General features: G+C 41.0%; 1 protein-coding gene across 3 annotated transcripts in view; it reads right to left on the bottom strand.

Annotated features, from left to right (window-relative positions):
- The window catches only part of TRPC4AP (transient receptor potential cation channel subfamily C member 4 associated protein), a 67,147-nt gene extending 53,752 nt beyond the window's left edge, over positions 1–13,395 (bottom strand). The window contains exon 1 of one of the 3 annotated variants that reach the window (XM_087853623.1): positions 13,177–13,395. In XM_087853623.1, the coding sequence (XP_087709749.1) occupies positions 13,177–13,344 (168 nt within the window). In that variant the 5' untranslated portion in view covers positions 13,345–13,395. The remainder of the gene's footprint in view (positions 1–13,176) is intronic. The other 2 variants (XM_045806189.2, XM_045806183.2) reach the window with 2 other exon arrangements.
- Positions 13,396–24,890: the final 11,495 nt, after the last annotated feature.

Here is a 24,890-nt window from a genome sequence, read left to right as displayed (position 1 = left end):
AAAAAAGAAAAAGGAACGTTTTACTGGCGAGGAAAGAACTACCAGCATGCATGGTAAAGGGAAGCAGCTGCCTCCTAAACACACCCAGGACAAGTAATTCAAAGGTCTCCTTCTAGAAACCTTCAAAAGCTCCCCAAGAGCCTACAAGCTAAAGTACAACTCCTTGCCTTGTGACATAGCCGCCTTTATATTCTATCACCTGCCCTCCTCTCTAGTTTCATCCCTTTCCCAGTCACACTCCAGGCTCCAAATGTGCATGTTTTCTATGTCTCTCTGCACGTGTTCTTCCTTGCCTAAAATGTCCTCTCCTGGTCTTTACCTGGAAAGCTCCTTCTCCTTCTTCAAAGTGTAAGCCAAATAAGCCAAATGTTCCTTGCTGGGTCTTCCCTTCTCCTTTTTGTTTCTTTTTTAAAAGATTTTATTTATTTGAGAGAGAGAGAGAGAAAGCGCAGGCACACACGCACACTAGGAGTGGAGGGGGTTGGGGGAAGAAAGAATTTCAAATAGACTCCACACTGAACACGGAGCCCGACATGAGGCCTGATGCAGGGCTCAATCCCACGACCCCGAAATTATAACCTCAGCCCTGAGATCAGGGCCTGAGATGGATGCTCACCAGGTACCCCTCCCCCTCTCTCCTTTCTAAGCGAGTAAGTGTCCCTCCTCTGGGGCCTTATCTAACATTTTCCCTCTGTATCATAATTACTCATTCACTTGTCCCTCTCCTCCTGTAGACCACAAGCTCCTTCAGAGTAGGTACCAGGCTGTGTTTATCACGCCCACCTTCTCTCTCTCAAAGAATGGCAGGCATAGAACAGAGACTCAGTAAATGTTTGAAGGAATGAGCAATAACCTTCTAGTTTAATGACAGGTTCATTAACCAATTATGGCACAGTTCCACTAACATTCTTAGGACATATCATTAACCAGAGGCCGGATGTGAATTATTTTCATACACACTTGTCCCTCGATCAGATCAAAAGCACCTCATGACTATTATTACGGGACATGCAGGTCTTCAATAACTTCTATCCTGACGCATACCAGTCCTATGATTTTGAATAAATCCCACTATTCTTCCTGAGCTTGATTTCTCAGATTGTAAAAATAAGATAATACAGAAGTAAAGGTAATGAAATGTTTGTGAGAGTAATCTGTGTTTGGGTGAACCAAGAGCATTACCATTTCTGTAGGTAAAAAATGACTGAATATCAGCAATTTCATATCATTCAAAAACAATGTCCAAAAGCAACGGGAAACCATCTTTCCTTTCCTTGAAAGGAAAAAAAGAAAACAAACATGGTTTTATGGGACTCAGCAAAAGTAGTGTTTACAAATATACAGGTATAAACATTTATATTAAAAAGGAAAGATATCTCAGATAAATTATCTAAACTTCCACTGTGAGAAACTAGAAAAGAATAAACCAAACCCCAAACAAGCACAAGGAAATAAATACTACTACAAAAATAAATGATATGGAGAATAGAAAAATAATCAAGAAAAACCAACAAAATCAAAAGTTGGTTCTCTGAAAAGATCAACTAAATTAAAATTTTAGTTATAATGACCAACTTAACACTGACTCAAATAACTACATTCAGGAATGAAAGAGGGGACATTACTACCAACCATAAATTAAAAGGTTTATAAAGAAGCCGTAGTAATAATTATATGCCAACAAATTACATAACCTAGATGAAATGGACAAACTCCTAGAAAGACACAAAAAACTGAAACTGACTCAAGAAGAGCTGAATCAGTGATTTAATAAGAAAAAAGGAAAGAAAACTACCCACAAAGAAAAGCCTAAGTCCAGATGCTTCACTGGTCAATTCTACAAAACATTTAAAGAGAAACTAAAAATTCTTCACAGACTCTTTCATAAAACAAAAAAGGGAACACTTCCCAACTCATTCTGTTACCCTGATACCAAAATCTGACAAAGATGTCACAAGAACACCACAGACCAATATCTCTGATGGATATAGACACAAAAATCCCCAGCAAAACACTAGCAAACCAAATCCAGCAACATGTAAAAAGTATTCCAAACCATGACCAAGCAAAGTATATTCCAGGAATGCAAATTGGTTCAACATATGAAAATTAATCAATCTAATCAACCCGATAAAGGGTTATTTACCAAAAACCCACAGCTATCATCATAATTAACAGTAAAAGCCTGAATGCTTTCCCATTAAGATCAGGAAAAAGACAAGGATATTGATCCTCACCACTTCTATTTAACATTGTACTAGTGATTCAGGCCACAGCAATTAGGTAAGAAAAAGAAATAAAGGCATTCAGAGATGGAAAAGAAAACTGTATTTGCCATCCTATGATATTGTATATAGACTACATTATGGAACCCACATATAAAACTATTAGAGCTAATAAATGAATCAGCAAGGTTGCAGGATAAAAACCGATATACAAAAGTTAGCTAAATTTCTATATACTTACAACAGACAATCCAAAAATGAAATTAAGAAAGTCCCATTTATAATGAAACCCAAAATCATAACACTTAGGAATAAATTTAACAAAAGGAATACAAGACTTATAAAATTAAACGACAAAATATTATCAAAAGAAATTAAAGAACCCTAAATAAATAGAAAGCCATCCATGTTCACAGATTGGAAGACTTAATATTGCTAAAATAGCAATACTTCCTATACTGATTCAATGCAGTTTCTATCACAATCCCAGGCAGCTTCATTGAAGAAATTGACAACCTGATACTAAAATTCATATGGAAATGCAAATGACCCAGGATGGCCAAAATAATCTTGAAAAAAGAGAACAAAGTTGGAAGAATCACACTGATTTCAAAGTTTATTACAAGCTTGTAATAATCAAGACTTTGGCATAAGGATAAACAACAAGATCAATGGAATAGTACTGAGATTCCAAAATTAAATCCCTACATTTATGGTTAACTGATTTTTGACAACGGTGTCAACACAATTCAATGAGAAAAAAAAAGGTCTTTTCAACAAATGTTGCTGGGAAACTGGTATCCATAAGCAAAAGAATGAAGATGGACTCCTTTACACATACCATATACAGAAATTAACTCAAAATGGATTAAAGATCTAAATGTAAGAGCTAAAACTATGAAACTTTTAGAGGAAAACATAGGCATAGATTTCATAACCTTAGATTAGGCAATGTTTTTCTTAGATATGACCTCTAAAAAACATGTAACAAAGGAAAAATAGGTAATTCATCACACTGAAAACATAAAGAACAATTATATGAACATCTTAATTGATGAGAAAAAGATTTTTATAAAATGCAACATCATAAACTGAAAAAAGAAGTGAACAAATAACAGTATCTACAGAAAACCTTAAGCAAACGTCATACTTAATGGTGAAATGTTTAAGGCTTTCCCTCTTAGATCAGGAACATGACACTTCCACTCAGGCAGCACAGTTAGGCAAGAAATAGAAAAAATATAAGATTGAAAAGGATAACATAAGGGGCACCTGGGTGGCACAGCGGTTAAGCGTCTGCCTTCGGCTCAGGGCGTGATCCCGGCGTTATGGGATCGAGCCCCACATCAGGCTCTTCCGCTATGAGCCTGTTTCTTCCTCTCCCACTCCCCCTGCTTGTGTTCCCTCTCTCGCTGGCTGTCTCTGTCTCTGTCAAATAAATAAATAAAATCTTTAAAAAAAAATAAAAAATAAAAAATAAAACCTTCATTTGCAGATATGATATTTACAAATGACTGTATACATATACAATCTAAAAGAATCTAAAGGTAAAGTATTAAAATATAAGGGCCATATAAATACAAGAATGATATAAAAATCAATCTTGTTTTTATATTACACCTACAGTTACAGGGGTGGAAGAGAAGGGGAGGGGAGGGGAAGGAAGAGAATGACTATATTGTATTCAATAGATTGAATGCAATCCCAAACAAAATTTTGTTGTAAAAATGTGCAAACTCGTTCTAAAATGTATACACAAATGGCAAAGCCCTAAGAAGAGCCAAGGAACTCTTAAAGATAACTATGTACAGGAAGCTATTCCTATTCAATACACTATAGTCAAAATCAACACACATGAAGTTACAGAAAATAAGACAAAGTGGTATCAAGCACAAGGATAAACAGACCAGTGGGAAAAAATAGACAGGAAACAGACATGAGAACAGACATCACAGAACACTCCTGGAATAAGCAACTTTTCAATAATGTGGGGTCAACTGGGTATCTTTATGCACAAGCTTACACCACATCCAAAAATAAATTCCAAATGGAACATATATTTAAATGTAAAAGGCAAAACAATAAAGCTTCTAGAAGATAAACAATTTCTTCATGATCCTTAGGGTAGGCAAAGACTTCTTAAATTGAATACAAAAAGCACTAACCATAAAGGAAAATAGTGATACAATGAGCTACATTAAAATTAAGCATGTGTGTTCATCAAAAAATCTTTTTAGAGACTAAAAAGGGAAACCACCAAATGAGAGAAATATTTATAAAACATCATTATAAAGGCTCATATCCAGGAAATGGAAATAACTTCAAATCAATAAAAAGAAAAAAAAAACCAACAGAGAAAAATATGCAAAAGATCTAAACAGGCCATCCACAAAAGAGGATGTTCAAATGGTCAACAGACTTCTGAAAAGGTGCTGAACTTCATTAATCATTGGGGAAACACAAACCAAAACCATAATGAGATACCAATACACAAACACTAGAATGACCAAATTTAAAAAGCCTGGCAACACCATGCATGGGTTAGTGAGAACATGAAACAGCAGGTACTCTTCATACATTGCTGGTGAGAATGTAAACTAGTACAACCACTTGGGAAAGTGTTTGGTAATAGCAACTGGTGCTGAACACATACATATCCTATAACCCAGCAATTCTAAATATATACCCAAAAGAAACTGTGCATATATGCACCAAGAGACACGTACAAGAATACTCATATAAGTGGTACTCATAAAAGCCCCAAACTGGAAAGATCTCAGATACTCAAAGGTAGAATGAACTGTGGTTTATTAATAGAATACTATACAGCAATAAAAATTAATGAATTACAGCTTCATTATCATCATGAATGAATCTAACAAATATCGAATGAAAGAAAGCAGATTCAGTACATACTGTTTAATTCTATTTATATAAAGCATAAAAACTAGTACACCTAAATACAATGTTAGAAGTCAGGTTAGTAATTTCATTTGGAGAGGAGGAAAAGTAGAGCTGTAGAGTAGAGGTACAGAGGTGATCTGGTTGGTTGCTACATAGTTGATGGTTTTATTACTATTCATTGAGCTGTACACATTTTTTTTGTGCATTTTTATTTGTATGTTATATTTCAACACAAAAAGTTTTTTAAATGCCTGAAACAAAATAGATTTGTATGTACTGATTATGGAAGGATCTCTACGATACATTTTCGAGTGAAAAAAAAATAAATGCGCAATAGTATGTACATTATGATACCACTGCGTAAGAAAAAAAGATATATAGGCACATTTGCTTTTCTAAATTTAACATGTCTCTAGATAGATACACAAGAAATCAATAACCACAGCTGCCTCTGGGAGAATTGGAAGATGCCAGCAGAGGTGGTAGTGGGCTATTTGCAAGGGAGACTCACTTTTCTCTGTAACCTGAATGTGTATGTGCACATGTTTTCTATTCAAAACACATATTACCTCTGATGGGGGAGGGAATGAGATGAAGGGACATTAAATATACTGATACTGTCTTAAGTTTGGTGGTAGGTACATGGGTATTGCCATAATATTATGGTATTACTTACTATATAGGTTTTTGTAGGTCAAATATTTAATAAACAAACAAGTCTCTGCACAATGGCACCAGTAGATGCTCAATGAATATTAATTACCTTCCCCATCCCATTCCCAACATATCTACACTTATCTTTCACTATCTTCCATACAAGCATTCACTGTCTCTTCCCTGTCTTCTAATGGCCAATCAGAAGGACTTTCTCAGTGGTGTTCTTAGTGCCAGAAATATCTCTGCTACTCAAATTCTACTCATTCTTCAGAACCAACTCAACTCTCCCCTATTCCATGAAGTTCTCCAAAGCAATCAGCCCAACATAATCATAGGAGAGAAAATGGCTTTTAAAAATAGGAGGACCCTAAAAAATCTTAAAAAGTAAAAAAGAAAAATAGGAGGACTCTGAGAGTACATTCAGTGCATTTTGCAGAGGAAATTAATTTCAGGTAATAGACATGACTTTTTAATAGTTGTTATTCATTTTTTAGTTGTTACATATTTTGATGTATATCTACACCAAATGTCCAGCCCAATGAATACAAAAAAAGACTATCACCATGATTAAATTTCAGAATGCCAGAGAGAGAGAGAGATGATCCTAAAAGCTTTCAGGGGCCGGGGGGGGGGGCGGAATAGGTCACATACTAAGGAATGGGAATCAGAACAGAACCTCTCAACAGTTACACCAAATGCTTAAAGACAATGGAATAACACCATTACAAATTTAAGGGAAAATAACTCCCAACTTAGAATTTTATACCCAGCTAAACTTAATATACAAGTATAAGAATAAAAGACATTTTCAAATATGCAAGCTTAAAAAAAAAAGCCACCTCTCAAGTACTCTTTCTTAGGAGGCTACTAAGAGAATGCACTCTCCCAAAGAAAGACAGGATTCAAGAAACAAAGGATCTGGATCTAAAACATAAGAAAAATAAAATGCTTTGAATTTGGTGAAGGGAAATTCCAAGAATTCAGATGTATAGCTGTCCTAGCAAGGAACTAGTCTAAATTGGAGGAAGATGGAGAATTCCAAGAAGGATTTCTTTTTAAAAAATAAAGTTTTAGAATTGGGACTAAATTATAAGCGCACAAAAAGCAAAGCAAATTTTAGAATGAGATTATTCTAGTGAAAGTAGCCAGACTCAAAGGCTGCATATGGTACAGTTCCATTGCAATGACAGTCTATAAAAGGGCATAGGAATAGGACAGTAAACAGAGGAGCAGTTGCTAGAGGATGGGGTGCGGAAGGTGTTAACTACTACAAGGGAATTTTCTATATCCTAACTGTAGTGGTGGTCACACAACTGCATTTGTCAAAACTCATAGAACTAACAGACATACCTCAGAGACATTGTAGGTTCAGTTCCAGACCACTGCAATGAAGTGAGACAAACGAATTCTTTGGTTTTCTAGTACATAATAAAAGTTATGTTTACATTACACTGTAGTCAATAAGTGTGAGATAGCATTATGTCTAAAAAAAAAGTACGCCTTCATTAAATATTGCTAAGAAATGCTGTCATCTGATCTTTCAGCAAGTCTTAATCACTGATCACAGATCATTATATTATAGTAATTAAAGTTTGAAATATTGTGAACATTACCAAAATGTAACAGAAACATCAAGTGAGCAAATGTTGTTGGAGAATGGCACCAACGGACTTGTTCCATGCAAGACTGTCACAAAACTTCAATTTTGCAAAAATGCAGCATCCGTGAAGCACAACAGACAAAGCACAACAAAACAAAGTATGCCTCTATACACTAAATAGGATGAATTCTACTATATTTATATCTCAATTCAAAAAATGGAGGGGGGAGACAGTGGCTTTAAACTCAAAGGGAAACAAAAAAAATATACAAAGCATACACTACTATATGGCCCTACTGCAAACAATGATATCAGCATGATCACCATCATATAAATACTTAACACCAACAGGCCAAACTGTGATGTAACTAAATTAGGAGAATGAAAAAGAAATATGTGGCAAAGGGTGTTGTGAATTAAATCCTAGTTTACAAGAGATAGTGTCTAAAATTGAAAAGTCAAGAAATAGCCATAAAAGCATGTTACTTAAAAATACTGGCTCTCCTGGGGAGCCCGCATGGCTCAGTCATTAAGCGTCTGCCTTTGGCCCAGGTCATGACCCCAGGGTCCTGGGATCAAGCCCTGCATCAGGCTCCCTGTTCAGCGGAGAGCCTGCTTCTCCCTCTCTCACTCCCCCTGCTTGTGTTCCGTTTCTCACTGTCTCTCTCTCTCTCTCTCTCTCAAGAAAAGAAAGGAAAGAAAGAAAAGAAAGAAAGGAAAAAAAGAAAGAAGAAAAGAAAGAAATACTGGCTATCCTGTTTCCTGCAGGACCCTCCCCCTGCAAAACAAACAGCTACAATGTGGACAGTGGTCGTGTGGGGAGGGTTAGAATCTGGGGATAAAAAGTGGGGCAGGGCCCGGCCATTTTTAATTACAAGGCTCATGATACCCAGAGAGTTTCCCTATCATATTCCAAATATTCAACCACACAAGGAATTTCTTTACGACGTCTACATTGTCTTACAAGGCATTTACTCCCATTTAAAAATAATCATTTGGATTTTGTTTTCCTTGTGAACAGCTGAGTACTGTGATGAAGAGCCACCAATCCAGTCATCTTCAAAGCTGAATTACTGGCAGGTGTTGTATGGGTTTCTTCTCTTGGAGTACTTGTGGTCTGACAGTTTATAGCAGTGATAATCTCTTACATCATGCTGCCTAAGCTGTCAACCTGTTCAGTGGATGTGACATTTCCAGACACTTAGTTTTCATTGACTTATTGTCTTTACTGCTTTTCTTTTTAAATAAAGGCTGAATTTCATAAACATAAATGTTTATCTTGTTTAGTCCCAAGTGTAAGATAGCTTTTTAAAAATTTATTTATTTTTGAGAGAAATAGAGAGTGTGCACAAGCAAGGGGGAGGGGGCAGAGGGAGAAGCGGACTCCCCGCTGAGCCAGGAACCCAATGTGGGACTTGATCCCAGGACCCTGGGATCATAACCTGAGCCGAAGGCAGATGCTTAACTGAGCATACAGGCGCCCTAGTCCTAAGTATAAGATATCTTATGTCTTACTATATATTAAAAGCAAGTAAATAGAGGTCTTAAAAAATAACTCATGAAGATGAAATACTTTGTTAGGGTATTCTGATAATAAATGTTAACCAAGGAATACCTGTGTCCACTTTAATGGGATTTGTTTTGTTTCAATATAATTAGGAGTGAATTTTATGGTTTGTAAATACAAAAACTTCCTGTTAAAATGAACAGTATGTCTATTTTTAATTTATGAGAATTTATCCTATCCACGGGTTTTTCAATACCAAACTGCCCTTGACAGGCAAGGGGACTCTATTTGACTTAAACCCCTACATTTCACAAATCTAATGCAGGATGAGGCTAAAACAAGTTGCGCTTACTGAAATTTAAAAAAAAAAAAAAAAAAAAAAAAAAGGAGGTGTCAATCTCAAGAAAAAGTATGAGGTAACATTCAGGTAGAAGTTAGATACGCCAGTAATCTTGAAGGAAGCAACAACTAGCATTTGGGAAACAGAATGAGGATGCCATAACCTAGTTTGTCACCAGACTGCTAAACTGAAGGACTAGCTCTAGGGGTGGTGGGTCATGACCTGTGTGAGTTACTCTGCCTTGAGCCCAGGGTTTGCCTAGTCTGTCCCTTTCCCTCAACTTCTACTGATCATGCAGGTCTTGTGCACCCACTGTGAGGAATGCAGATTTGATTCTAACTGCAGTGGGATGCCACCGCAGGGCTTTAAGCAAGGGATCTGTAAGATCTAATTTGCTGTAAGGATCAAATGTGCTGATAAATGTACACAGGCTCTGTAAACACTAAAGCATTACACCAGCATTACTTTATTACCTTGACAGAGGACAAATTAAACGGGAGGAAAGAAAGGAAAATATATTAAAACCCACCTAGCACAGGCCTGTTCTAAATCAGGTGGTCTGTAGTCTTCTCCCAGACTTCTCTTAAATCCCATTTAGGGAAATAGGGAAGACCGGGGGACAATCAGGTTTGGTGAAAGAGGAATCAGGGAATCAGGAATTTTATTTGACATATTAAGTTTGAGATGCCCACTAGACATCTAAGTGGAGGTGTTGAGAAGATATCTGGATATACCCATCTGAAGCTAATGGGAGAAATCTGGATGGAAATATAGATTTAGGATCCATCAGAATATAGAGAATTTGTTAAACAATACTTGCTAACCTTTATAGCATGCTTACTATATTTTAAAACACCTTTTAAGTGCTTTATATGTATACACTCACTTGATCCTTACCACATTCTTACAGACTAGGTCTCACAATTAGCCCAATTCTACAAATGAAGAAACTGAGGTATAAAGAGATAAGTCACTTGCCCAAACACAGACAGCAAGTATGTACCAGAGCTGGGATTCAAACCTAGGATATCTGACTCTAGAACTCTTTAAAGCCATGAGACTGTTTAGCAGTAGAGACAGGATTGAGGAGGAGGAAGACTGAGCCCTCACAAACAGTATTTCAAATCAAACACTTTTCTGAGTCCTGGGTATCAAGGGCCTGACACTGTTTCAGGCTCTGAAAGTACCTTAAGACCAAGTCCCTTAAGAAGCCCAGTCTAATAGCTGCAAGCCGACGGCGACTATTTACTGAACATCTACTATCTGCCTCACGCTGGCCAACCTTTTCAGAGACACGATGTCACTTAATCCTCCAAACAGCCCTATGAGATAGATATTATTATTACCATTTTAGAAATAAGGAAACAGAGCTTCAGGAAGTTTAACATAATCTAGGTCCCTCAACTAGTAAGTGACAGAACTAGGGTTCAATCTAGGTCCACCTTCCTTCAAAATATGGTCTTCTACCAGGAAATCCTGTTATATGCTACCACATGGATGAACTTTGAGGACTTTAAGCTGAATTGGAATAAGCCGGTCACAAAAAGACAAATAGCGTTTGATTCGACTTCTATGAAGTATCGAAAGTAGTCAAATTCATAGAAACATAAAGTAGAATGGTAGTTGCCAGGGGCTGGGGAAAGGGGGTGGGAGGGGAGTTGTTTAATGGGTATAGAGTTGCAGACTGGCAAAATGAAAAAATCCTGGAACTCTGATTCACAACAATGTGAATACACTTAACACTACTGAATTGTACACTTAAAAATGAGTAAGATGGGAAACTTCATGTTATGTGTTCACCACAACTTAAAAAAATTGATTTTCAATTTGGTCCTTCCCAATATACCACATGCCATAATGGACACGCTTACTGTGCTACGGAAATGCACAGTAAGGAAAGCATTTACCTGTAATGTGGGGGAAAGGGGGTGTGTGGGGCAAGGAAGAAATGAAGGGAAGTTACCAAGAAAGGATACAAGTTATATTTTGAGACCTTTAGTTGAAATATAATGAATAAAGCTAAGACTATTGACAGAATTGTAATGAACCACATTTGAAAGATGAAATTCCCCACTTTATCCTCACCAGAGTTTTAGGAAGATCTCTCCATCTCAACATCTGAAAGAGCTTCCACACTTGCATACAACTACTGATTACCACAATAATCACTCTAAACCAGGCTCAAGAATATCCTAGCACCCTTCCATCTGATGAGCTTCTCCAATCTCCTCCCATTCCAAGTCATCCAGCACTGGAAACAAATTAAGTGTCCTAAATTGCCTCATTTATTATGCCGAATGCCTTTTGTGGCTCCCTACTGCCCTCAGAATGTAAAGTAGCAAGATGGGTGTTTAGTAGATCATCACCTAAATTTTCGGAGCCTCAGTTTCCTCATCTGTGTTGAGAGCGGAGTCCTGACACCTCATTCGAAAGACTAAAGATTAAATGAAGACACTGTTTGTATACCTTGCACAATGTTTGATCCGAAGTATGTGCTCAGTGAAGGTGAGTTAGCTCCCTTTCTACCTGTCCCTGCAACCCAGCTAGGTAAGGCATTTTGGTTTAAAGAGCAAGTCTTTCCAGGATGTTAAGGCAGATAGAGAAGAATGCAGGGGGAAAAAGTTGCTCAACTCTGATTATCTGATGTTCAGGAAAATACTGCTAACCCAGAACTGGTTCTTCATCTGTAACCCGTTAACACAGAGACCACCTGGTTTTTATCTTTATTCTGTCCTTTTAATCATATGAGTAATACTGAAATGGCAAGTTTATAGATATATATAGTATACTGTGAGAAATCTCACTCCCATTTTCTCCCTCATCTACCCAATCGCCATCGACCCCCACCAACCACTGTGTTAGTTTCTTGTGTATCCTTCAAAAAGTTTCTATATGCAAAAGCTGTCTTTAAATTAAGCTAATGTTTTACCGGTGTGTTTGCAACCTAAGTTTTGGGAATGAAAGGGGGGTAGTGGGAGCGAGGAGCCTAGGTCTTTTCATCCTGCCTTACCCTAAAGCAGTGTCCTTCATTCATTCAAAAAAATACTAATCACATATTGGGTGCCTATTATAAGCCAAATAGCAAGTACAGCATTAACTAACTGGTTATCTTTCAACCATTACTAAGCAACAAAATGCACTTAACGCTTTACACAATTGTCTCCATTGATCCTCACACCACCTTAAGAGGCAAGTTACTAATTATCATCTCCTTTTTACAAATGAGAAAACTGAGGCACGGAAAGGTAACTTGCTCAAGCCAGGCTTTGAATCCAGGCCTGACTCCAAAGTCCTCGCTCTTAAGCATGACGCTCTACATTGGCTAAACAGATACAGTCCCTGCACCCTTTGGAGCTCAGCCTAACGTGGGATACAGGCGAGAAAAAGGGTAGACAACAAAGAAATATGTAATTACAGACTAAGAAAGTAATGTGAACGAAAGGAATTCAGGGCTGTGATTGAATAACAATGGGGACCTACTTTAGAAGTGGGGTAGGGGGTAGTGTCAAGGAATGGCCTTTCTGAGAGAATGACATTTATGATACGCTTAGGAACCGTTCCGGGACTGCAATAATGACCCACCACCCAATTCACGGGGGAGAAACTCGCGGCCCTTAGAAGCTAAACCAAACTCGCTCAGGGTCCCCCAGACGTGCAGACGTGGCGCAGGGTTGGGAGGATCCAGGAGCTGGGCCCAGGGCTCGTACACGCCATCGATGCCCGATGCAGCCAGGCCCGCTCGGCCCCTAAGCAGGGCCTCTCGCCGGCTGCTGCCTACCGCCGCGCGGCGGCTGACAGCATCCGGACAGCCTGCAGGGAGGCCCCGCGGCCAGCGAAGAGGGGTCGGGCCCGTACTGCGGCGGCCTGGAAAGGCCTCTTCTTCGGCCCCCCGCCAGCTCCCGCCCGGTCCGCCCCGCCCCGCCCCTCCGGGCCGGCTTCGTACCTGCACGGCCCGGACCAGGCCCCGGCCGGTCAGCTGACCCTGCCGCAGCTGCAGGAGAATGTTACCGGGCCGCGGCCGGCCGCCCCATCCGCCCCAAGCCGCCACCGTCGCCGCTGCCCGTCGCCCTCGGCCGGCCCCAGACCCAGCAGCCGCCGGCGCCGCCGCCATGTCTCCTCGTCCGACAAACAGGAAGCAAGCGGCCCCGGGGCCGCGGAGATTTCTACGGGGCGGCGGAGGGGTCGCCGCAGCGCCCCCAGCGGGCCAACGGCGGAGGCGCAAGCCGCGTGGCAGGGGCCGTGCGCGCCGCGGACCCTACTGGGATATGTAGTCTTGCTCTCAGGCGGGGCAGGTGCGATATTGAGATGTGGCGTTTCCTGCGCCACTTGATTTTGGGGCCCCTCGATCCAGAATTTTCGGCGAGGTCCGCCGAGGTCAAAGGCAAGTCCTGCTTGAGCACTCTCCCATTTCTTGCCTGTCTGGGGAGGTTACAGCCAACTGGCTAGGAAAAATCCTGGGCTCCAGTCCAGGAATCAAGCCGCCTAGCCTGATTCCTGCCTGCCTCTCTCTGCCCCTGACTGGGTGCGGATGGACCTCGGCTCTCTGCTCCTTAATTTCCTTGTTAGTTCATTCAATCAGTAGTTCCTGGGAGCCTATTCAGCCAGTAAGTAGTTCCTAGAGGCCCCGAACCGGTCACTGTGAATACAGTGGAGAGCAGAACAGACTAACTAGGTCCCTGTTTTGGAATGCAGGTTACAGCAGAAGACAAATCCATACACAAATAAATGCACGATAACAGACTGGCTAAGTTGTGTAAGTGGGCAGGTTGTTGTGCAGTTAAGTAAAATAATGGAAGGGAAAGGGATTGATAAATTATGACATCATATGCTTTGTCAGAAGAAACTTGTCCTAATTTCTCTCCACCAGATAATATGATCTCTCTATTCTGAGTCCATGTAATCCTTCTTCTGGCAAGCCTCTGTGTCAGGGTGGCATTCTTGCCTTCCCTTTTCCTTTCCTGGAAGGGTTCTTATAAATGAAAGAGGAATGCTGGGTGTGATGCAATAAGGAATGGTGGAGATTGTGACTTATCATTTATCACCCAAACCAGAACACTTCTAAGAGAAAAGGGAGACTATTAATAATTATGCTGGGACAGCAGGCATGGTGACCATTATCCCAGTTTGCCTGGGATAGTCCCCATATACACCTGCTGTTTATGTTATAAGACCCCTCCCAGGAAAGGAAAAAGGGAGGTAACAATGTCCATCTAAAATGAGTGGTCCCTCCTGGCCTCCAGCAGATAGTTTTTGGATCTTCTGGTTTGTTTCCCACTCTGGAGAGAAATGGCTTCACGGAGATTCATTTTTATGTGAAATCCCCAAATTTTGAAAACTCCATGGACCAAATAAAGCCCTGTCTCTTTTTGATGCCTGGAACAGGGAGACCAGAAACAGGTCCACGGATACATGGAAGCTGAGCATGTGGTAAGGGAGATATTTCAAATCAATGGGGAAATGGGTGCCTGGCTGGCTCAGTCGGTTAAGCATCTGCCTTCGGCTTAGGTCATGATCCCAGGACCCTGGGGTCAAGTCCCACATTGGGCTCCTTGCTCAGTGGGGAGCTTGCTTCTCCCTCTGCCTGCTGCTCCCCCTGTTCGTGCTCTCTCTTCCTCTCTCCTACAAATAAATAAATCTTTAAAAAATTAAATTCCAGTTAGTTAACATACAGTGTAATATTAGTTTCAGGTGTATAATACAGTGACTCAACACTTCCATACATCACTGTGTGCTCATTACAAATGCACTCCTTAATCCACATCCTCTATTTAACCCATCCCTCCCTCCCTCTGGTAACCACATTAGTTCTCTGTAATTAAGAGTCTGTTTCTTTTTTTTATAATAATTTTTTATTATGTTATGTTAGTCACCATACAGTACATCCCAAGTTTTTGATGTAAAGTTCCATGATTCATTACTTGCGTACAATACCCACTACACCATGCAATACGTGCCCTCCTTAATACCCATCACCGGCCTATCCCAATCCCCCACCTCCCTCCCCTCTAAAGCCCTCAGTTTGTTTCCCAGAGTCCATAGTCTCTTGTGGTCCATTCCCCCTTCTCTTTATCCCCCCTTCTCCTACCGATCTTCCTACTTCTTATGTTCCATAAATGAGTGAAACCATATGATAATTGTCTTTCTCTGCTTGACTTATCTCGCTTAGCACTGTCTCCTCCAGACCCGTCCATGTTGCTGCAAATGTTGTGAAATTGTTCTTTTTGATGGCTGAGTAATATTCCATTGTATATATGGACCACATCTTCTTAATCCAGTCATTTGTTGAAGGGCATCTCGGCTCTTTCCACAATTTAGCTATTGTGGACAATGTTGCTATGAACATTGGGGTGCATATGGCCCTTCTCTTCACTACGTCTGTATCTTTGGGGTAAATACCCAGTAGTGCCATGGCTGGGTCATAGGGTAGCTCAATTTTTAACTTTTTAAGGGACCTCCACACTATTTTCCAAAGTGGCTGTACCAACTTGCATTCCTGCCAACAATGTAAGAGGGATCCCCTTTCTCCACATCCTCTCCAACATTTGTTGTTCCCTGCCTTGTCAATTTTTGCCATTCTAACTGGCGTAAGGTGGTATCTCAATGTGGTTTTGATTTTAATTTCCCTGATGGCTAATGATTTTGAACATTTTTTCATGTGTCTGTTAGCCATTTGTATGTCTTCATTGGAAAAGTGTCTGTTCATTATCTTCTGCCCATTTTTTGATTTGATTGTTTCCTGTGTATTGAGTTAAGAGTCTGTTTCTTGATTTCTCTCTTCCTCTCTCTCTTATTTTTTCCCCTTTGCTTGTTTGTTTTGTCTCTTAAATTCCGCATGTGAGATCATATGGTATTTGTCTTTCTCTGACTGACTCATTTCACTTAGCACCATACCCTCTAGATCCATCCATGTCATTGCAAATGGCAAGATTTCATTCTCTTTTATGGCTGAGTAATATTCCATTGCATATATACACCACTTCTTTATCAGCCACAAATCATTTTTACACTCAGGAAAAAAAAGACTTTTTTAGTGTTAGAAACTAAGAAAAAAAGAAAAGGCATTTCCAGGGAGACAAGCTGGGCATTGGTGAGCTATCTGGGCAGGAGCCAGTCTTCCCTGGGCAATCACGGCCCCGGGATTCTGCCCAGGGTTCTTCCCGAGGTGTATGGTGGAGTGAACTCTCATTCTCGTCAGGACGAATGAGGAAACAGGATCCTGACAAATTTCACAGTTCACATGGCCTTTCAGGTTTCCCTTGGCACTCATCATGCTGGGAACAAGTCTTTACACCTAAACTTTAACTCAACTACAAAAGTCACCTGCTATTCTTAAATTTGTACCTTGCTCCGCCCAGCCTGGCTCAGGCATTCCCTAAAGCTGGCTACTCATTGAGTCAAAAATGATCACATCAAATTCAGTCTTTAAAGTCACCATGTGTCTAGGAAGTAAGGAGATAAGTTTTCAGAACCTCTGGGTAAAGCCATTCTTTCTAGAGGCCTTTGCTGTGGAAACCAGATAGGGACCTCTCACCACCAGAGGGCGTAGCACCCCTCCCATGAGAAGTCCGTTGATGTCAATTTGGGTCAGCGTTAGAAAAAAATGAAGCTCTTAAACTGGCTATTTTTTCCCCTCACAGTAATCCCAAATGGTTTAACCAAACATGCTGATGTTACTCAGAGAATATTACTTCTTGTAAAGGAGTGACCAAACTCATCTCAGTCGGGCAGAAAGATTTTCTGGGGCAATTTTTTTAAATCATATTTTTTAATCATGGAGAAGTCATTTTAGTCAAAGCAACTGGCACAGCTATATTCAGACCACAGAAGCAGCTGTCCCGTGTAGTGGGACATTGTCCTGTGGTGGTATTTCAGTTATATATTTTTTCATCTTACATTTCTAATATACAATCTCTCAGTGACTTCTTTTTTTTTTTTTTAAGATTTTATTTATTTGAGAGAGAGAGTGTGTGTGTGAGCAAGAGCAGGGGGGAGGGGCAGAAGGAGAAGCAGGCTCCCGCTGAGCAGGGAGCCTGATGTGGGGCTCAATCCCAGGACCCTGAGATCATGACCTGAGCTGAAGGCAGACACTTAACAGACTGAGCTACCCTGGTGCCCCTCAGTGATTTGTTTCAAAAATGTTTACTGAGTACCATCTTAAGTGCCAGGCACTGCTGTAGGTGCTAGGAATACTGTGCTAAATAAACAAAAGTCTCTGCTCTCATGGAGCTTACGCTCTTGCGTAAGACCCACCCTTTTTGGAGCACTTACCACTGGCCAAGTACTTTATTTGCACTGTCTTAGTTTCCCTGCTGCTTTTTAGGGGGAAATTTTCAAATCTATAGAAAGTTGAAAGGGTGCTACTATGAACACACGTTTCCTTTGCTTGGACTCACCAATTGTTAACATTGTGTTTTATTGTAGCTATTCTCTCTCTCCCTATCCATCTGCATAGATATACATACATATACACATAAATTTTAGCATATATCTCTAAGAACGAGAACATGCTCCTAATAACCGTGACAACATCACACCCAAGAAATCTAATGTTGATATAATATTACCCTATATTCCATATTCAAATGTCTGCAATTGCCCCCAGAATGTCCCTTATAGTCTTTTCCCCCCAAATCCAGGATACAATCAAGGATCATACATTTTTGAATACCATGTCTCTTTAGTGTCTTTTAATCTAGAAGAGTCCCTCATCTTTTCTGTCTTTCGTGGCATTGACAATTTTTAAGAGTCCAACTTTGCTGAATGTCCTACTACCTGGATCTTCTTGACTATTTTCTCATGACTGGATTAGGGCTCAACTTTTTTTTTTTTTTAATGTTTAAGAGAAAAAATTTTATTAGGTAACAGAAAAGTAAATAGGTTCTACAAAACAAAAAAAAAGTTGGCATTCTATGTAATAATTACCACCCTAAAAAGAATAGAATGGGGAATGGGAAATGACATGTCACAAGAACACCATTTGACAATAATAACTAAGATCTGGTTTAGCAGTCACAAACTCCTTTAGTGCTTGTTTGTCTGGGAAACTCAATCGCTCCTTCCATTCTGAATGGTGCCCTTCCTGGATAGAGTCTTCTTGGTTGCAGGGTACTTCTCATTCTTTTTTAAAAATTTATGTTCAATTAACATATACTGTATTATTAGTTTCAGAGGTAGAGTTTAGTGATTCATCAGTTGCATATAATACCCAGTGCTCATTCCATAAATTGCCCTCCTTGATGCCCATCACACAATTACTCCATCCCCCCACCCACCTCCCCTCCAGCAACACTGGGGAAAAAATAAGAGAGAGAGGAAGAGAGAGAGCAAAAGATCAAGAAACAGACTCTTAAGTTTGTTTCCTATAATTAAGAGTCTCTTGCGGTTTGTCTCCCTCTGTTTTCGTCTTTATTTTTCCCTCCCTTCCCCTGTGATCCTGTTTTGTTTCTTAATTTCCACATTTGTCTGCAAAACAGTATGGAGTTTCCTCCAAAAATAGAGCTACCCTACGAACCAGCAACTGCACTACTGGGTATTTACCCAAATGATACAAGCATAATGATCAGAAGGGGCACCCGCACCCCAATGTTTACAGCAGCAATGCCCACAACAGCCAAACTATGGAAAGAGCCCAGATGTCCATCAACAGATGAATGAACAAAGAAGATGTGATATATATAGACAATGGGATATTACTCAACCGTAAAAAAAAAAAAAAAAAGTCTTACCATTGGCGATCAGAGTTTTCTTCCTATTCAGCACGTCCAACAGATCAGGCCTCACGCTTCTGGTCTGCTAAGTGTCTGTGCAGAGATCTGCTCCTTCCATCCTCGTGTTCCTTGCATCAAGCCTGTTTCCCATCTCATTTATTGTAGTTTTCATTTCTGACTGATTTTTACCTCTTTTCTCTCTGTGGTAAGGGCCTCCCTGAAGTCCTCCATTCTTTTCTTAATCCCAGCGAGTATCCTTAGGATTGTTGCTTTAAATTCTCTTACATCTATCTGTCTCGTTTAGATCTCTGGCCATGACTTGATCTCGTCCTCTCATTGGGGATGAATTCCTCCGTCTTGGCATTTTGTCTAAGTCTCTGCCTTCTTCTGGGTGCAAGAGAAGTCCGTTTGCTTCCCACTCCGGAGGAAAATGGCTTCATGAAGCAGAGGGAAGGTAGTGCCTGCGTCTGGCACTTGCGCGGGGGTCTCTAGCCGGGGGCTGCGGGCACTCTGCGGCTCTCGCCTTCGGGCAGGTCATCTGCAGACACTCTCCCCGCCAGAGGTGAACCGTCTTTGGTCCCTGGAGGGAATGTGGCGAGTTTGCACTAGGTGTGCTCTGCTCCGCTTGTGAAATGGGGCCTGAGGCTGCTTGCACGAGAACTGCAGCCCCGCAGAACTTTCTAGCCAGGGGACGTGGCGTGTGCGGGCTCGCGCTGTGCTCCTGGGCCAGGGGCCGGCCACGCGGGGACGGAGGCAAGCTCCGCTGCGAAGGGCAGCGCCGCCAGAGCGCCAGGGTTGGCGTCGGCGGGTTAGGCGGCCCGCGTCCTCGCCGTGCGGCTCACCCGCCCAGGTGGCTGTGTGTGGATGCTGACGGGCAGGGGAGGAAAATGGCACCGGCCCTCTCCTTTGTCCCCGGAGAGCAGTCTCTGAGGCTGCTGCCTCTCAGGAAAGCCCTTCGAGAAGAACAAATCTCCCCGACTGTGTCCCAGGCCTTTTCCAGACGGCTGTCTCCGGGCCGTCTGCCCCAGGAGCGGCGCGGTGCCCTGCGGCTTCTAGCCCAGCCAGGCCGGCTGACTTCTCCAACCTGCAGGCTTTAGGGACGTGAGGGGAGCAGCGGCCTGCGCTGGGCTGTTAGGGGAGGGTCTCACTGCGCTGGGACTGAGGCGAGCTGGACCCCGAAAGACAGTCTCACCGGAGGGCAGGGAAGCGAGGTTAGGTGGAAGCGAGCGCGGCAGCCCATGCTGGCCCGGTGCTGCCTCCTGCTGCTGCATCTGTGTTTCTGCTGGGGGCCGGGGACAGAAATGGCGCCGGCTGGCTCGCGTGTGCCCAGAGAGGCCTCTCCAGGAAGACTGCCTCTCTGCGACTCCTCCAAGAAGGGCACGTCATCTCCCAGTCCTGTGCCACAGGCACTCTTCAGATGGCTGTTCCCGTGCTCTCTGCCCCCTCGGTGTTTGCCAGCCTTGTCTCCAGAAGCAGGGCGGCGCCCTCAGGGTTCTAGGCCAGCCAAGCCCACCTGCTTTTCAAACTCTAGGCTTGAAGTACCGCTGCCTGCAAGACCTCACGAAAATCAGCCCCTCTCTTTTTCCCAGCGAATGGCTTTGGGGAAATGTTCTCCTTGTGGGTTCCCCTGTGTGCTCCTCTCTCTCTCTCTCTCTCTTGCTTCCTTGATTGTGGCTCCCTCTCCTCCAGAGCAGTCATGATCCCCTTCTCCCCTAAACCATGTCTCCGCCCTTCCTACTCTGTTCCATGAGGCTTTTTCTCTCCTTTTGGTTGTGGAGTTTGTTCTGTCAGTCTTTGGGCGGATGTCTGGGGTATTTAGAATGATTTGATAGTTATCTTGTGTTGCATGGACAAAAACAGCTTAGGGTCCTCTGACTTGGCCACCATCTTAGCTCCTAGGGTTCAACTTTTTGGCAAGAATACTACAAAGGTGATGGCATGTCTTTCCCATTGCTTCACATCAGGACGAAATAACACAAATTTATCTTATTATCGATGATGCCAACTTTGATCTCTTGACTAAACACGTGTCTACGAGATGTCTTTATTAGAAAGGTACATTGTGGGGGCACCTGGCTGGCTCAGTAGAACATGCAACTCTTGATCTCAGGGTTGTAAGTTTGAGTTCCACATTGGGTGTGGAGACAACTTAAAAATAAAATCTAAAAAAAAAAGAAAAGAAAAAAGAAAAAAGGAAAGGTGCATTTCCCGCTTTGTAATTAATAAGTAACTGGCCTTCAAGACTGAGAATATCTTGTTCCCCAAATTTCACTCCGTAGTTTTTAGCATCCTTTGGCAATCTTTGCCTGGATTACTGTGCTGGTGGTTGCAAAGTAGTGATTTTCTAATTTTATCACTTCTTCCCCCTTTTATTAGATCATATTCTCCTGAAAAGGGGAGCTCTTCCATTTTTTATCTGGGGTATCACTATGGACCCACAGATTCTTTTTTTATGTAATGTGTTACAGTCCTTTACTGTTGTTTCTCTATTTTCCTTAGACTGACATTTACATATGGTGAAAGGCACAGATATTAAGTGTTTAGTGAGGTGAATTTTGACATATATATATATACACACACACACACACTTATGTAACCAACACCCCAATCTAACCAACACCCCAATGGATATAGAACATTTCTATCACTCCATCAAGTTTCATCATACTCCTTGACAGTCAACTCCTGCCCTCCAGGCAACCACTGTTCTGATTTTCATCATAAGTTCATTGTCACTGTTCTAGAATTTTATTCTAAATAGAAGTATACAGTATGTAGTCTTTGTGTATAGCTTTCTCCACTTGGCATAATGTTTTTGAGATTCATCATATTGTTCTATGTATCAGTGGCCCAGTCCTTTTTACTGCTGGGAAGTATTTCATTGCATGAATACACACAATTTATTTATCCATTCTCCTGTTAATGGATATTTGGGTTATTTCCAGTTTGGGCTATTATGAATAAAGCTAATCTTCAAGGTTTATACAAGTTTGAACATTTTTTAAAGAATTTATTTATTTATTTGACAGAGAGAGAGACAGCAAGAGAGGGAACACAAGCAGGGGGAGTGGGAGAGGAAGAAGCAGGCTCCCAGTGGAGCAGGGAGTCTGATGCGGATGTGGGGCTTGATCCCCAGACCCTGGGATCACGCCCTGAGCTGAAGGCAGATGCTGAACAACTGAGCCATCAAGGCGCCCCCAGTTTGAACATTCTTATACAAGTTTTGGGGATGTATATTTTGATTTCTCTTTCATTATTCCTTTTAATGCTCAAATTGCCTCAACTTTGACCAGTGGTAGTCCTTTCAAGCCAGTTCCTGTGTCCTTTTGATGTCCTCTGGGACAATCCTAATTTTAAATAACCCCTGTGAGACTTGAACTTGTCCATCTATGTAATCTGACCTGAACTCATTAAATACAGTCTCTCTAGACCACTGCTTCAATCCCCACAGGTGTAGATTTTTGCCTCATTTCCACAGCCAGTCATTCCTTCATCTACAACAGTAGCTCTTAGCCTTTTAGGGACTTACGACCCTTTTATGATAAAAGCTTGAACCTTTTCTCCCCAAAAGATGTACACACACACACACACACACACACACACACATTTTGCCACAGGATTCTTGGATTGGCCTCCAAATTAGTTGTCTCAAGTCTGTTTATTGAACACCTAATATGTATCAGAAATTAGAGGAATGCAAAGGGAAGAAACAGAAAAGCATTAAGGAAGACCTAGTGTGTGTGCTCCAGACACCGTATCAAGAGTTTGTCGACAAAGAGGCATAAAATAGGGATTCATAAACAAATTTTCACAGCAAATGAAATACATGCGATTATAAATAAGTACATGTGGTCATTAAGTTTCATGCACTCACCAAATCTTTACTGCAGACTTACTACATGCAGGCACTGTCCTAGGAATCAGGGACATATCTGTGAACAAGATAAGCATGATTTGTGCCTTCTAGGGTCCAGAGTCTAGTGGAGAAAAACAGATAGATAAACAATTACAATCCTGGCTCCAACTCACACAAGCTCCATAGCCTTGAACAAGTTAAAGTAGGTTATGGGGGATATGTTCCAAGACCCCCAGTGGATGCCTAAAACCAGGATGGTACTGAGCCTACACATACCATGTCTTTTCCTATACATACCCCCCTATGATAAAGTTTAGCTTATAAATTAGGCATAGGAAGAGATTAACAACAATAACTAGTCATAAAATGGAACAATTATAACAACATGCTGTAATAAAAGCTATGTGAATGAGGTCTCTCAAAACATTGTATTATGCTGTACTCACCCTTCTTGTGATGATGTGAGAGGATAAAATGCCTACATGTTGAGATCAAGTAAAGCATTGTCATGTAGTATCAGGCCACTATTGACCTTCTAACGATATTCAGAAGAATGAGCACCTGCTTCCCGATCACAGTTGACCACCAGTAACTAAGCTGGTGAAAAGCAAAACCCAGGATAGAAGGGAACTACTGTACTTAACTTTCTGAAGCTTCAATGTGCTTATGGAGAAAATACCTTAATGGATTGTTCTAAGTTGCATCTGAGATAATAAATATAAAGCACTTAACACAGGACCCAGCACAAAATAAGCACCAAAAAATATTATTAATACATTATTTTTATCACATAAGTTTTCTGTCCACAACTATGGAAATTTCAACGGCTTTCAACTCGCATTTTTAGGGCTCGACACAATCCAGCTCTACTCCTAGGTATTCAACCCCAGTCCCCACCGTTCCTCCACATGCCCTCCATGTTCCAGGCAGACTAGGGTCCTTGGAGGCCTCCTGTCATGTCCAGGGTAGGACCCCCCCACTCCTACAAATTCCACATTTTCTTTAAGACTAAGTTCCTGCCCTTTTCAGAACTCTGGAGGCATTTTTTGGTCAGACTCTCACAACTTAACCCTCGCTTACAAAACTTTGTAGTAATTGTTCTGTTCTTAGTACTAGTGGTTTCTTTCCTTCCTAGGTAGATTGCATCTGATAGAAGGATAAAGCAATCAGATTACTTTTTTCCCCTCTGAACATAAATAGTGTTCAAAACATATTCAAAGCGTTGTTTCCTTGAATTGTATAATTATTCCAATGAAGTTGCAAAGGCTCCATCCCTTTTTGAAATCTTTCTTTGGAAACAGCCCCAAACAATGTCTTTTAAAAAAGAAACACCTAAGTAAAAGCCACTGCCTCTGAGCCTTTACAACAATTCTTTGGAACCTCCGAGGCAACAAATTCTAATTCTCTGGTGGACTTGAATCTTACATACAACCCAAACCCTTCTGAGTGGAGCTTGATGAATAAGTGGATGATTAATACCATTTTTGTTTTTTAAAATAAGCTTTTTATTTGGAATAATTTTAGGTTTATAGAAGAGTTGCAAGGATAATACAAACAATTCCCTTTCACCCTTCACCCGGCTTCCCTTAGTATTAACATCTTACATAACCATTATTTTTGGTTTTTTTCTTTAAGTTGCAGTACATGAAAAGAAATCCCAGATTGAGCCTTGTGCTGCAATCCTAGAAAGCAATCAGTCAGATTAGAACAGACCTTATGAAGACGAGAAAGAATAGATTCCAACCAAGAATTAATGTCGAAAGTAGAAAAGGAGAATATCATTTCAGATTCTTCCACATTAAGAAGATGTATGAGGATATAAACAATTTTATGTCTATACATTTGAAAATTTAGATGGAATGGGCAAATTTCTAGAAAAAAAAAACCCTAAAAGGACACAAGAAGTAATTGAAAATTGGAATAATCCTGTAACTATCAAAGAAGTTGAAACTACAATATAGATACCTTTTCATGAAGAAAACTCTAGCTCCAAATGGCTGTGAAATCTACTAAACTTTTAAGGAAGAAATAATATCAACAGCACACAATTTCTTCCAAATAACATGCTCTGACTGACTAGAGAGACCAACAGAA

This window comes from Ursus americanus, chromosome 22 (assembly GCF_024610735.1).
Source record: "Ursus americanus isolate L20-20 chromosome 22, mUrsAme1.1.p, whole genome shotgun sequence".
Classification (NCBI taxonomy): Eukaryota; Metazoa; Chordata; class Mammalia; order Carnivora; family Ursidae; genus Ursus; species Ursus americanus.
The sequence above is the reverse complement of the archived record's forward strand: the minus strand, read 5'-3'. Positions and strand labels throughout refer to the sequence as shown.